At 43.4% G+C, this 15369-nt stretch overlaps 1 protein-coding gene across 18 annotated transcripts in view; it reads left to right on the top strand.

The window, feature by feature from the left end:
* Positions 1-15369, top strand: part of PUM2 (pumilio RNA binding family member 2) — a 107781-nt gene that overhangs the window by 513 nt on the left and 91899 nt on the right. Inside the window, exon 1 of one of the 18 annotated variants that reach the window (XM_061622668.1) lies at positions 17-262. The exons of the other annotated variants lie outside the window; for them this stretch is intronic. Coding sequence (XP_061478652.1) covers positions 236-262 — 27 coding nt within the window. The 5' untranslated portion in view covers positions 17-235. Of the gene's footprint in view, positions 1-16; positions 263-15369 lie in introns of those variants that run through there. 18 annotated transcript variants of the gene reach the window in all.

Raw genomic sequence — 15369 nt, 5'->3', positions numbered from 1 at the left:
AGCTGCTGCGGGCTTGGCTGGTGGCTGAACGCACGTCCCCGCCCTCCCCCTATGGCCTTCCCCCTATGGCCTTCCCTTTGTGTTGTAGAGGACAAGGCCTGTTCGGCAGCCCCGCGCTGCTGGAGGCGAGGAAGCCATCCGGGGGGGAGGAGAAAGGAGGGGGGTGAAGAAGAGAAAAGAAAGACGAACGTCTGTGTGGGTGTGGTGGTTGGTTGGTTGGTTGGACGGAGTCAGTATGGTGCTTCTGAGGACGTTTGAACGGGTGGGTTCTTTTTTGATCTGAGCAGTTGTGTTTTGTGTTTGACGGGGGCGTGTGCCCGTTTTTACGTTTTGTTTTGTTCTTGTGAAATGCTAGAGGAGCAGAAGGGACGAACGGATAGGCGAGGAGAGAGTTGAGAAGATAATTTTGGAACTGGGTGGGGCAGTGTGTTATGGACGAAGAATGGAGAGGAGGGCCAGTTCTACAGGGAACTTGGAGGGGGCGTTTTTTGTTTTGGTGGAGAGGTTTTTGTGGGTTGAGGTTGAAATTTTCTCTCTCTGCCCCCGCCCCAAGTTCTCTTTACGAAGAGTGTTAGGGATGTGTGGGGGAGACGGGAACGCGTGTAGGACTGTACCATTTGTATAAGGGTGTGTTTAAAGGCCTGCTTTGTAGGAGTTGAGAGGGTGAGTGAGATTGGAAAGAGGTGTAGGCTTTTGGAGGTGCCATGAATTGGCCAGTAGGAAGGCCACGTTTTGCTTTGTGTTCCTGCAGTGTTGGAGTCTTGCCTTCAGGAACTGTTCTGGCGCGCATAACCTAATTTGGTGAGCTGTGTGCTTTACATGGCAGCAACACTTTAAACTGTTGGGAGTGTTTTAGGGAAGATGGGTATCATGGCTGGGTGCTTCTTGTGGAACCTGTGTGGTATTAAGAATCTAAGAAAAGCCTATTGAATCAGGCCAAAGATCCATGTAGGCCAGCTTCCTCTTCTCACAGTACCCTACCAGATGCTGGGAAGCCCACAAGCAGGACCTGAGTACAACGGTACTCTCCCCTCCTGAGGTTTCCAGAAACTGTTTTTCAGAAACATACTGTCTCAAGTCTGCGGAGGGAGAGCATAGCCATCATGGCTAGTAGCCATGGATAGCCTTATCCTCCATGAATTTGTCTAATCTTTTAAAGCCATCCAAGTTGGTGGCTTTCGCTACCTCCTGTCGGAGTGAATTCCATAGTTTAACTGTCTGCTGTGTGGTGTTAATCCGTTGGCTAGAAGGGACTGTATTATATGGATTGGTAACCTGAAGAAGGATAGACATAACAAAACGGTGTACAGAAGAGACATGGCAACTAAAGAAGTGGTGATGGTAAATAAGAAAGTTCTTCTGTTAAGTTTTGTTACACTGAAGGACTGAGGCTTACAGGGGGAACATGTTTAAAAGGGAGACAGGTTTACTTAATGTATGTCTTAAAGATCTATTAGAAGATGAAGTCCTGATGTACCTTGTATCGTGTACACCTGATGATTGCGGGGAAGGGAATACACTACAAATTGATCTGTACTGTGTTATTTGGAAGACATTGAGAAGGTGGTGTATCTCACGGAAGCATCTGTGTGGCTTAATGTGTGACTTTTCAGAATTCATAGAAATACCAGCCACAGGGACAGGGCTGTGGAGTCGGAGTCGGAAGCAATTTTGGGTGGAGTTGGGGTCGGTAGAAATGTATGGACTCAGACTCCGGCTGATCGACAAATTTTTTAAAATATAAATTCAAAATGTCAAAGAAGCTTCCCATGAAGTCAGCTGTAATTGAGCATTTCACCATAACTCAAGATGGAAAACATTTTGTGTGTCAGTGTATGACACAGGACCCAGATGAAGACAAATGCTGTGATGCCAAGATCAGCGCATATTCAGGCAGCGATAAAAATGCTGCTATGAGAGCTTCCAACTTAAAAAGACATTTACAGCCCTTTCCAGGGCTGTGGAGTTGGAAGCAATTTTGGGTGGAGTCGGACAGTAGAAAAATAGAGGAGTCGGAGTCGGAGGTTTGGTGTACCAACTCCAGAGCCCTGCACAGAGATGCCACATAACTTCGGGAACATAGTGACTTTGTTTTGAAAATAGCGTAAATTATTCTAGTTAAGAAGAATGTTTGAGGTGAATTTATTTGGTGCCTGGGGAAGAAAGACCTAACACATCTCTGTGGGAGGAGCAACAAGAAGTGTAAAAGGCTACAAGAAAAGTCAGCAAACAGGAACTAGTGTGGGGGAACCTTGAACTAGTTTGTTTGTTGGAGGTATGGCAAGATGCTGAGTAGAAAGGTGTTCGAAATATGCTTTGGCTGAAAGGGGAAAAGTGGAAGTAAAGGTGTTGCAGATATAAAATCAAATGCTTTAAGACCTAGATGGTGAAAGGTGGGGTATAATCTTTTAAAATATATAATATACTCCTTAGGGTGATAGTGGTACTCTCGTGTCTGCAGTGGGTTATTCTGTTCTATGTACAGTAGGGCCCCGCTTACTGGCGCTTCGCATTCCGGCATTCCGCTATTGCGGTGGCGGGAAATTCCCCTTTTTAAAGCCGATTTTGCAGCATTTTGTGACATTTTCACGCGACGGCCCCATTATAGTCTATGGGTTCCGCTTTACGGTGATTTCTGCTTTACGGCCTGGTCCCTAACCCACCGTATAAGTGGGGCCCTACTGTATCTGGGTTATGATCTTGCAAGGCAAAAAGCACTCATGAGTGTTTGGCCAGCAGTGACAGTGGTTGGAATGGAGTGCCTGGCCTTTGCCAACAGAGCAAAGGGAATGAGTGTTTTCCCTTTGTGGCTGATGCTGCTCCCTGCTGGGGGGGGGCAAGTGTTAGAGCACCACAGTTTAGGAAAGACACAGTATGTACAAATGGCCAGGAGTAAGGTAAGGGGAGAGACATGGGACATACTGCAGCAATTATACTTTGTTGCAAGAGAGCCCTGATGTATTGTTCGAATGGGTCATTAGAGTGGGGCCATGTCCTGTCCTGGCATCCCTGATTGTCAGAATGAAGTACAAGTTGCTTTTGGGTGTTTGTATCTGGAGTCCCAAGGCAAAGTACCTGTTTGGGTTGTAAGCATAGAAATGTTCAATGTGCCCAAGTTCCTATGTGTGTTATGAGGTCAGAAGGCTTTCTGGGTAGTGCTGCTTTTTTGTACAGTGTTCTTTCTTTGTTATTCCCATTGCCAAGAGTTCTCTTAAGTGTCACAACATAAGGCCAAAGTGACATAGTCCCATATTGGTATTGGTGTGATCTTGGAGATGCTAAGGTACACCCTTAGGTAGTGACAAAATTATTGGGGCAGTCACTGGTGTGATGATTATTCAATTTTTTCCCCTTTCCAGTGTTAGTAGGGTCATCATCTGGAGGAGAATAGGGAGGAGGATTTAAGTATGCTCCATCCGTGTGCCACCACTGATGTGGAGTTTTTTGTGGGAAAGATCCTATGCAAATTACTCTTAATTTGCATTGCATTTTTTTCTGATGCCCTAGGGAATGATCTAATTTATCACATTTATTTTACTTGTATTTAGTAAACAAAGCTAAAAACTTGGAACTGCCAATTTTCTCTAATGTATTTGCAGTGGGCAACCATTCATTGTTACTTATGAACTTATGAAATAATTGTTTTCTGCAGGGGAAAAAAAAAATAAAGCACCCCATATCACTTTGTGCCACCCACAGTGCTGCCTGTTTTGGCCATTCTGCCAGTAGAGTGCTGAGCCTCTAAAGCAGGTCTATGCCATAGCCCCTTCGGCAGCACATCTCAAATACAGGAGTGCATCTTCTAAGATTTCAGGCTGTTTTTTAGCTACCAAAATGGTTTGGGTCTCATTGCTATACTTGAATCAAAGCTTGATAAACTTGGTATACTTCTGATTGATTCAGATATATCTAAAATTCTGATGGTTTGGTCTCGCATATTTAATTAGATTACATCCAAATTTTGTAATGAATTCAAAGTATTTAACATCTGCATTTTGACCTAACTGGATAGTTTAGGGAGGTTTGAATTTTTTGATGAATGTTATAGTAGAAATACATTGATCAAACATACCTGCATCACATCTCATGTGTGTCTTTGTCTTGTTTCCATATGCATCATTATGTTTGCTCTTCCAAACAAATGTATGCAGCTTTGAATAGAAGAAAAACTATATGAACTTCCCCTTATTTGTTAAATCAAATGCCACTTGACCTTCTGTGTCTGTTGGCTCAAGTTGTTTTTTCCCTTGTGAGTTTGTGGTAGGAATTTTGGGCAACATGTAGCCTGATCCTGTTAATGTAATTCTAACCCTGTTTTAGTGGTGTGTAAATGAGCTAAGCCTGTTTCCAGGTTTGTGCATTCCTCCTTTTTCTTTGAACTCGAACATAGTGGTTAACATTAACTAGAGTTACTTTAAAATAAGCCAACTTGAAATTGTGATTTATGAAGCTGAATTGTTTAAACAAATCGTAGCTAATGGTAACTGCATTTCCTGGTTTGGATGATGCAGCAAGCTGTGAAATGGAAATGGCCTGCGTTCAAGTCGATCCCGACTTATGGCCACCCTATGAATAGGGTTTTCATGGTAAGCAGTATTCAGAGGTGGTTTACCATTGCCTTCCCCTGAGGCGGAGAGGCAGTGACTGGCCCAAGGTCACCCAGTGAGCTTCATGGCTGTGTGGGGATTCAAACCTTGGTCTCCCAGGTCATAGTCCAGCACCATAACCACTACACTACACTAGTTGAACTTCAATAAAAGTAGAACTAAAAGCTTCCAAACTACACCTCTTGGCTATGTGGGGGAGGAGGGGAGAGTGTGCAAGCCTGGAAGGAATGTAGGCTTGTTCATGTAGTGCAAAAAATAAAAATGTTAAAAATGGTTTGGCATGATGTCTGTATCCAGTCAATAAGTCCCACTGAGTACAGTGGATCACGCTGCCTAGTACAAGTGTGTAGAATTGTAGTCTTAAGAAGCTGCATATTAATATGGTTTTTTCAGGATAATTGGAGTTAAGTGACAATTTCATTATTCTTTTCAGCAGTATGATTTAGTTTAAACGTTATAATTTATTTGAGAATCCAATTATTGCATTAGCATAAAATTCATATTCTTCTGACAGGACCATACATCTTAGTAAATGATTCTGTTGGGAAACGTTTCAGTAAGAAAGCACTTCTACATTAGTGGTTTTTTTTCTAATTTAAGCTTAATTGGTTGTGTAGATTTATTGGACCAAGCAACAACACTTTTCTCCTACTTTTTTATGTAGTTGGAGATGGGACAGAACTCGGTAAATAAATGGTGATTTCTCTCTGTATGCATTACATTTGCTGGTGACCTAACTGGGAGGGATAGATCAGGAATAAAATGTAACATGACCTTGATAGAATGAGCTGAAATTGACAATGAAATCTAAGAGACAGAGTTCTGCTTTTAAGCAAAATAAAACCAAACAGGTATAGGATGTGGGATGTGTGGCTTGATAATGCATGTGGAAAGGACCTCAGGATTGCATTTGCTCACAAGCTAAAAAAGTTGGCACTGTGATGAGGCTGCAAAAAAGGCTGATGTAATCTTTAGGCTGCTTTAATTGAATCACTGAGAGCCAGTGTGGTGTAGTGGTTAGAGTGTTGGACTACAACCTGGGAGACAAGGGTTCAAATCCCCACACAGCCATGAAGCTCACTGGGTGACCTTGGGGCAGTCACTGCCTCTCAGCTTCAGAGGACAGAAATGATAAACCACCTCTGAATACTGCTTACCATGAAAACCCTGTTCATAGGGTCCCCATAAGTTGGGATTGACTTGAAGGCAGTCCATTTCATTTTTTCAATTGAATCATAGCTCCCAAGTCCTGAGATGCAATAGTTGCGTTTTATTCTAACCTCATCTGGAGTACTATGTCTAGTTTTAGGCACTGCAGTTTCAGAAGGATGTAAACAAATTGGAATGGGTCATTAGAGTAGGGCCATGAAGTGGTAAGGAATATGGAAATGTGTCCTGTGAGGAAAAGCTGAAAGGATTGGTACGTTCAGTTTGAAGAAGAGAAGACAAAGGGGATGACAATGGCACAGAAATGGACAAAGATGTATAGGTTAGGCCATCATTGGTCTTCAGAAACAGATGTTGTGCATTTAGTAATGCTGTATGAATACATGTTGTGCATGTATTATTTATACATGTTTTTTATTGGGATATGGGCTCCTGGAAGGAAGAGTGGGATATACATTTAATAAATAAATTAAATAATAAAATTTAGTGCTGCAGAACCTGAGCATATAATCACAATTGGTACAGTAGGGCCCTGCTTACCGGCGCTTCGCATTCCGGCGTTCCGCTAATGCGGCAGCAGGAAATTGCCCCTTTTAAAGCCGATTTTGTGACATTTCCACGTCATTTTTGCGCGATGGCCCCATTATAATCTATGGGTTCCGCTTTACGGCGGCGGCCTGGTCCCTAACCCGTCATATAAGCGGGGGCCTGCTGTATTCTTAAAAGATGGTCTCAGAGTCTCAACTGGGAAATATCAGCAGATCAACCAAAAAGTGAAAGACCTCAGCAAAAACCTTTCACTGTGATTGGCAGCCTGTGGGACGTCAATTTAGAAATGACGGCATTTGCTATAGCGGAGAAGGATTTCTGGTAACTGTAATTGTCTGTTGGGTTATTTGTATTGAATCTTCAAAATACTAATCAATAATTGTATATCATGTTTTCTTCAATGCTCATTTTCTTACATTTATTCCAGTCCTTGCATCAAACCAGTAGTTTAGTCCAGTGTGGGCATGTTTAGCCAGGAGAAGAAAAGACTGAGGGGAGATATGATAGCACTCTTCAAGTACATGAAAGGTTGTCATATAGAGGAGGGCCGAGATCTCTTCTTGATCGTCCCAGAGTGCAGGACACGGAATAATGGGCTCAAGTTGCAGGAAGCCAGATTTCGACTGGACATCAGGAAAAACTTCCTAACTGCTAGAGCCATACGACAATGGAACCAATTACCTAGAGAAGTAGTGGGCTTTCTGACACTGGAGGCATTCAAGAGGCAGCTGGACAGCTATCTGTCGGGAATGCTTTGATCTGGATTCCTGCATTGAGCAGAGAGTTGGACTTGATGGGTTTGTAGGCCCCTTCCAACTCTACTATTCTATGATTTCACAGAATAGATGCTGAGAATGAGACTTGGATTAAGGCTATAGCTAAGCCTGAAACATGAACTGGTAATTTCCATGTTGTCATATATATTTTTGATCGTGCTACACTTGCTCTCTGACCAAGCTGAAAACTGAAAACCTTTCATAGATAGCAGCTCTTCATGTTTGAGATGAGTAGGAGAACTTATATGTGTGTCTCTAGGTTTTTGTTAGGATCTGTGTGAATTAATGACAACGTTTAATCTTTAATCTGTTGGAAGTATATTGACTAACATTTGGCCTATATTAACTAATTAAATGTTTTATGTTTCAGGGGCTTGTTTATTTATTTATTGCACTTGTATACCGCCCCATAGCCGAAGCTCTCTGGGCAGTTTACAGCAATCAAAAACATTAAAACAAATACACAATTTAAAACATATATTTTAAAAACAATTTAAAACACAATTTTAAAATTTAAAACAATATAAAAACAATTTAAAACACAAGCTAAAATGCCTGGGAGAAGAGGAAAGTCTTGACCTGGTGCCAAAAAGATAACAGTGTTGGCGCCAGGTGCACCTTGTCAGATAGATCATTCCATAATTTGGGTGCCACCACTGAGAAGGCCCTCTCCCTTGTTGCCACCCTTCGAGCTTCCCTTGGATTAGGCACCCGGAGGAGGGCCTTTGATCTTGACCATAGTGTACGGGTGGGTTCGTATCAGGAGAGGCATTCCACCAGGTATTGTGGTCCCAAGCCGTGTAAGGCTTTATAGGTCAAAACCAGCACCTTGAATTGAGCTCAGAAATTACAGGCAGCCAATGCAAGTGGGCCAGAATCGGTTTTATATGTTTGGACCGTCTGGTCCCTGTTACCAATCTGGCCCCTGCATTTTGCACAAGCTGCAGTTTCCGAACCGTCTTCAAAGGCAGCCCCACGTGGAGTGCATTGCAGTAATCTAATTTGGAGGTTACCAGAGCATGGACAACTGAAGCCAGGTTATCCCTGTCCAGATAGGGACGTAGTTGGGCTACCAACCAAAGTTGGTAGAAGGCACTCCGTGCCACTGAGGCTACCTGAGCCTCAAGTGACAGAGATGGTTCTAGGAGAACCCCCAAGCTACGAACCTGCTCCTTTAGGGGGAGTGCAACCCCATGCAGGACAGGTTGGACATCCACCATCCGGTCAGAAGAACCACCCACTAGCAGCATCTCAGTCTTGTCTGGATTGAGCCTCAGTTTATTAGCCCTCATCCAGTCCATTGTTGCAGCCAGGCACTGGTTCAGCACGTTGACAGCCTCACCTGAAGAAGATGAAAAGGAGAAATAGAGTTGCGTGCCATCAGCATACTGATGACAACACACTCCAAAGCTCCGGATGACTGCACCCCATGGTTTCATGGAGATGTTGAACAGCATGGGGGACAGAACTGACCCCTGCAGAACCCCATACTGGAGAGTCCAGGGTGGTGAGCAATGTTCCCCAAGCACCACCTTCTGGAGGCGACCTGCCAAGTAGGAGCGGAACCACTGCAATGCAGTACCTCCCACTCCCAACTCAGCCAGTCTTCCCAGAAGGATACCATGGTCGATGGTATCGAAAGCTGCTGAGAGATCAAGGAGAATCAACAGAGTCACACTCTCCCTGTCTCTCTCCCGACAAAAGTCATCATATAGGGCGACCAAGGCTGTTTCCATGCCAAAACCAGGCCTGAAACCCGACTGAAATGGATCCAGATAATCGGTCTCATCCAAGAGTGTCTGGAGCTGGCCTGCCACCACTCGTCCCAGGACCTTGCCCAGGAATGGAACATTTGCTACCAGCCTATAGTTATTAAGATTTTCTGGGTCCAGGTAGGGTCTCTTCAGGAGTGGTCTCACTACTGTCTCTTTCAGGCAGCCAGGGACCACCCCCTCTCGCAGAGAGGCATTAATAACTTCCCTGGCCCAGCCGGCTGTTCCATCCCTGCTAGCTTTTATTAGCCAAGAAGGGCAAGGATCCAGCACAGAAGTGGTTGCACAAACCTGTCCAAGCACCTTGTCAACGTCCTCAAGTTGCACCAACTGAAACTCATCCAAGAAATCGGGACAAGGCTGTGCTCTGGATACCTCGCTTGATTCACCTGCTATAACACTGGAATCTAAGTCGTGGAGGATGCTAAAGATTTTATCCTGGAAGTGCCTAGCAAATTCATTACAGCGGGCCTCAGATGGTTCTACCATGTCCCTGGGGCCAGAGTGTAATTAGCCCCCTGACAATTCTGAAGAGCTCCGCAGGGCGGCAGATTGATGATTCGATAGTGGCAGCAAAATATTGGTTTTTTGCCACCCTCACTGCCCTTAAATACAGCTTACCATAGGCACTTACCAGTGTATAATTGCATCCACTAGGAGTTCTCCTCCATCTGCACTCAAGCCGTCTCCTATATTGTTTCATCGCTCTCAGCTCTGGGGTATACCATGGAGCCATACGAGCTCTACACAGGAGAGGGCACTCAGGAGCAATCATGTCAACCGCCCGGGTCATTTCTGTGTTCCACAGTTCAACCAGGGTTTCGACAGGAGCGCCAGCCCTATCAGCCGGAAAACTCCCCAGAGCCCTTTGGAAACCATCCGGATCCATTAGTCTCTGGGGGCGGACCAACTTAATAGGTCCCCCACCCTTGCAGAGGGAAAAAGCCGCTGTAAGTCTAAGTGATCTGTCCATGACAGAGGGACTGATGTAAGGCATTCAGATCACCAACTCCATGTCCAGTTGCAAAAACCAAGTATGGGCCAATGGCATATTGGGACAGTCCCATGGTTGTCATGGAGACCATGAAATCCTGAGCTGGCCCAGATAAGGTGGCCTCAGCATGGATGTTGACATCCCCCAGAACCAGCAGTCTGGGGGATCTCAACAGTACACCCGAGACCACCTCCGTCAGCTCAGCTAGGGAGTCTGTTGGGCAGCGGGGTGGGCAGTACATCAACAGAATCCCCAGTCTGTCCTGCTGACCCAACACAAGGTACAAAAACTCCAGACCAGTAGTCACATGGACAGGGTGCCTGCAGAGGAAGATGGAGCTCCTATAGACCACAGCAACCCCCCCCCTCGACCCTCAGGTCTACCCTGATGCTGGACCAGGTTCCCTGGTGGACATAGCTTGGAGAGGCTGACTCCCCCATGCTCACTCACCCAGGTCTCGGTTATACATGCCAGATCGGCTGCCTCATCCACAATTAAATCGTGAATGAGGAAGATCTTATTATGCACCGATCTGGCATTTAGCAGCAGCATCCGGAGGCCTGCGAGCTGGCTGATAGGGCAACCAACAAACCTGCGGGTGTGGGGAGGACCGGAACAAGGCACAGCCATTAACTGCCTGGGCCACGTTCCCCTTACCTGGCAAGTCCTCACAACGCCATATCTCCCTCGACCCATCACTACACTAATTGGGGGGCCCTCAAGCCTCCCCACTTGGCTCTGAGTCCTCTCTGCCAGGCTCATGACTGAAGACCCAGAAAAAAAGTGCAGTAGTTCCCAATGTGGGGGTCATGAAGTCATCCCGGGGGGGTCGCAAAGAGCCAAGAAAAGAATTATTTATTAATTTAAAAATTAATGGCTGGTCTGTGCACCACCAACTTGTGAGCCTGTGCTGAATGTGCAGTTGCTTCTGCCTCCCCTTCCAGCTGGCACAGTCAGTTCCTGCTACACAGAGCGAGTGCATCAAGAGAAGGGGCAAGTTATTTAAGCTCCAGTTCCTCTCCCCTTTTGTCAGCAACAGTGAAGGAAGATGGATCGAGCTGATTTCCTCTGGCTGTAGAGACAGAGGGACCCCGGGGAGGGGGGCCTGCCTGCCAAAAAACAATAGGACAAAATCCTGGGGAGTCCCCCCATGAATACACACCAGGGCACTCATTAAAAATTCACTGTATAGTTAACTTATAGTACAATGTATTCATGTCTGCTCAGAAGTAAGTCTCTTCACATTTAAAGGGGTTTACTTCCAGGTAAATCAAATTGCAGTAATCAAACCAGATTAAGATTCTGTTAAAGCTTTGAAAGCTGTGCTACTTTTTTGGGAAGGGAGAGAGACTGAACCTAACATTATTTTTTATGCTTTGGTTATTTTTTCTTCACTGACATGGGGCTTTACTGGTTAAAAGAAGAAAAAAATTATGTATATAATACAAAGACTTAGGCTGCAATCCTGACCAGATCTACTCAGAAGTAAGTCTGTAGAATTTAGTGGAGCAACAGCCATATAAGGTAGGTTAGGCTGCGAGTTAGTGGCTGACCCAAGGCACTAAGTAAGCAAAGAAAAAAAGATGGGTAAAATTAGTTTTAAAAATTTGAAATTGCACATGCTCAGTGTATTTTTGCTGCTGTTTATCAAGGCTTTGAATGTGTTTTTATACAGTTGTATATGTTGATTTGTATTTTTAAATATTTTAAAATATGTTTGCCCAAATTTTGTTGTTTTTACTGTTAAGTCGAGTTCTTTGCATGTTTTCGGGTTGGCATTGGGGGAAAGCAGGGCTCTTGTGCCTTTTACAGCTGTGTGGCAAGCAGAAATTAAACAAACTGAATTAAGCCTTTTGTAGTATGGAAATACAATTATGGGAAAAGCTTCACTTGTTAACTGGTCTGTTAGACATATTGTTTTTGTCATATGGAGCTTCCTGAGCTGAGTTTTGAAAAGGAGGCATCATTTTGTATAGGCAGAACACTTAAAACCAGAGTCCAAATGCCCTGGCATCAACCAAGCTCTATTCATCACTCTGGGTGGTTTACTTTTATCTCCTTCCTTTCATTTTCTTCAAAATTTGTTAAAACTTGTTTATATTGCTGTAACCTGCCCTGAAACCTTCTGGTAAAGGGCAGGTAATAAACATCATCATCATCGTATTTGTTTTTGTAATGAATAAAAAGTGGCACTATTTAATGCTTCATTATATATTTTTTCAATTTACAGACTAAAATTACAACAATTAGCATGTGGGGATCATGGAAATTTTTAGATTACAAAGGGGGTCCTGTACTCATAAGGTTGGAAACTACAGTGCTAGTAGAAAAGAACTCCTCACCCCTATGCTCCTTCCCTCTATGTGCTCTCAAAATCAGCTGCTTAGGGTAGGGATCTTCCAGAGAAGATTTTGGGGGCGTGGGGGAGGGAGGAGAGGAAACGAAAGTGCCCCTGCACTGGCAGAACTCAACTGGCACTGCTTGGTACTTGCAACTTTGTCTGTTTCGCTTCATTAAAGAAATGTAACATTTAAACATATGGTTCATAAATTTTAACAAAATAATAATTTAATAATGCTTAATTACCCACATACGCATGATAAAGTTACACTGTGTTGTATTAAGATCTGGAATTACAAAAGTATTAATAGTAGGAAGTGGAAACAAAACTGCAAAATTAAGACTACATCCAAATGGTAGCAGTGTAATTCAAGACTGTTACTAATTTTAAAGCAGTATTCTTTATTATGGCAGTCCGTCTTTATTGTTTCAATCATAGGTCGCAACAGAAAACAAAGGAACATTTACAAAAATATTTACAATAGCATTACAATTTTACTTGTTTACTGTGAGAAAGTAGAAAATTGGCCCGAAAGCGACTCTTGCCACTGTTAAAGGGTACCCAATTAAGGCAGCAGAAATACTGTGGAAGAGTTAATGGTGAAAATAACTTCCATGTAAAAGGATTGCTATTAATTGATTATTACATTTGTATCTCTCCTTTCCTCCCAAAGGAGCCTACGGTGGCAAAAAGTAAAAGGTTAATAGTGCAAGTTAAAATCAAGTAAGAACATATTTAAAACAATTAAATACATTGGAAAACCCATTTAAAATATTTAGAACAGCTAAAAACCTTTAAGAGCAATCATCAACCCTCATAGTTATTAACTTCCATGGCAAGTATCTCTCAGCCATCAAATGCCTGGGTAAGCAAGAATATTTCTAAATTCCTCCTGAAAATTAGTAATGAGGGAAATGGGTGCACATCACTAGGGAGGGCATTTCACAGATGAGGAACCACCACTGTGAAGGCCCTGTCATGGGTTGATGCCAACTGGATGCAAATTGGCACTTTCCACAACTTTATATATGTAAAAGTATATGAATGCAAAGCATGTGTCTTCATAAACCTAGGAAGTACAGTGCCTTGCAAAAGTAGTCAGACCCCTGACCATTGCTCTCTTATTACTGAATTACAAATGGTACATTGTAATTTTGTTCTGTATGATATTTTATTTTGAAACATTGAAACTCAAAATCAATTATTGTAAGGTGACATACGGGAAGTGTTTGTAAGAAACAAAAAACTGAAACATGTTGTTTGCATAAGTATTCAACCCCCACTCTTTAATGTTTGGTAGAGCCACCTTTCTCTGCAATAACCACTTTAAATCTTTTGGGGTAGGTATGTACCAGTTTTGCACACAGTGTCAGAGGGATTTTGGCCCATTCTTCTTGGCAGATTTGCTCCATGTCATTCAGGTTGGTTGGATGTCGCTTGTGGACTGCAGTTTTCAAAGAGTGCCACAGATTCTCAATGGGATTGAGATCAGGACTTTGACAGGGCCACTGTAGGACATTCACCTTTTTGTTCTTGAGCCACTCCAATGTTGCTTTGGCCTTGTGCTTGGGATCATTGCCCTGCCGAAAAGTGAATTTCCTCCCAAGCTTAAATTTTTTAGTGGACTGAAGCAGGTTCTTGCAGTATTTCCATGTATTTTGCTCTGTCCATTTTTCCTTCTATTTTAACAAGATGCCCAGTCTCTGCTGATGAGAAGCTTCCCCACGACATCATGCTGCCACCATCACTGTTGGGGTGGTGTGTCTTGAGGCATGGGCAGTGTTAGGTTTGCACCACACATAGTGCTTTGAGTTTTGGCCAAAAAGCTCTATCTTGATCTCATCTGACCACAAAATCTTTTCCCATATTGCAGCTGGTGCATTCTCATTTTTCTGGCAAACGCCAGACATGCTTTCAGATGGTAGTTTTTGAGTAACAGCTTCTTTCTTGCCACCCTCCCATACAGGCCAGTGTTATGCAAAGCTCTTGATATGGTTGACTGGTGCACCACTGCTCCACTCCCAGCCACTGAACTCTGTAACTCCTTCAGAGTGATTGTTGGCCTCTCTGTGGCTTCTCTCACAACTCTCCTTCTTGTTTGAGTGCTGGGTTTTGAGGGACGGCCTTTTCTTGGCAGTGCCTGGGTGGTGTGATGTAGCTTCTCCTTCCTTATTATTGATCCAACTGTGTTCACTGTGATATCCAAACACTTGAATATTAGTTTGTACCGTTTTCCTAATCTATGCATTTGTATTACATTATCTCTCACTTATGTAGAACACTCTTTGGTCCTCATTTTCCTTCAGATCCACAGCCTGACCAGTGATCCTTCACAATGGGTTTTTTATCCTGACAGTGTGACAGCAACTTTAATGGTTCACAGGTGGAGGCCAATGGTATAGTAGATAGGGCAATTTCTTCATCAGTGTAAACTGGGAGCTTCCACAGCACAGGGGTTGAATACTTATGCAAGCAACCTGTTTGTTTACATTTTGTTGGAATATGTGGTTCAACTCCAACTTGTGGGTTGAGGCTGCATGGGGTTAAAAAGGGTAGCTAGAGAGGAAACCTCCTGGTTGCTAGGCTATACCTGTCCTTTGATCTTCTGCTGTCTCTTCCTTCCTGCTAGACTGATATAGGATGTTGATCACAATTCCTTCCCTCCTTCTTACTTCTTTCTCTCGTGAGGGAGAGCAGACATATTTTCTTTGTCTCTCCCTCTCCTGCAAGCATGAGGGCAAGTACTGGACTCAGTGTTTGCAGCTCCAACTTAGCTAGTTATTTAGATATAGGACTCTTTCCTATCAAGTATGTACTTCCAGAATAAAGTAGTTATTTCTTATTTTAAAGCTTAAAGTCTCTGTCTGACTAATTTGCAGGGAAGGTATAATCTTTAGCAAAGATTCAAACACACATAAAGGCTCACTCAGAAATCTCCGTTCCCAGTATCGCAACTCTCTGACACATTTCTTACAAATATTTCCCAACATAAAGCTAATGTCACCTTACAATAATTGATTTTGAGTTTCAGTGTTTCAAAGTAAGATATCATACAGAATGAAATTACAATGTACCATCTGTAATTCAGTAATATGAGAGCTCAATGCTCCAGATTCTACAACAAAGGCTCTTACCATATATGGAGTGAGAAATGCCAGACGTC

Source organism: Rhineura floridana, chromosome 4 (genome assembly GCF_030035675.1).
Source record: "Rhineura floridana isolate rRhiFlo1 chromosome 4, rRhiFlo1.hap2, whole genome shotgun sequence".
NCBI lineage: Eukaryota > Metazoa > Chordata > Lepidosauria > Squamata > Rhineuridae > Rhineura > Rhineura floridana.
This window is presented reverse-complemented; position numbering and strand designations above follow the sequence as displayed.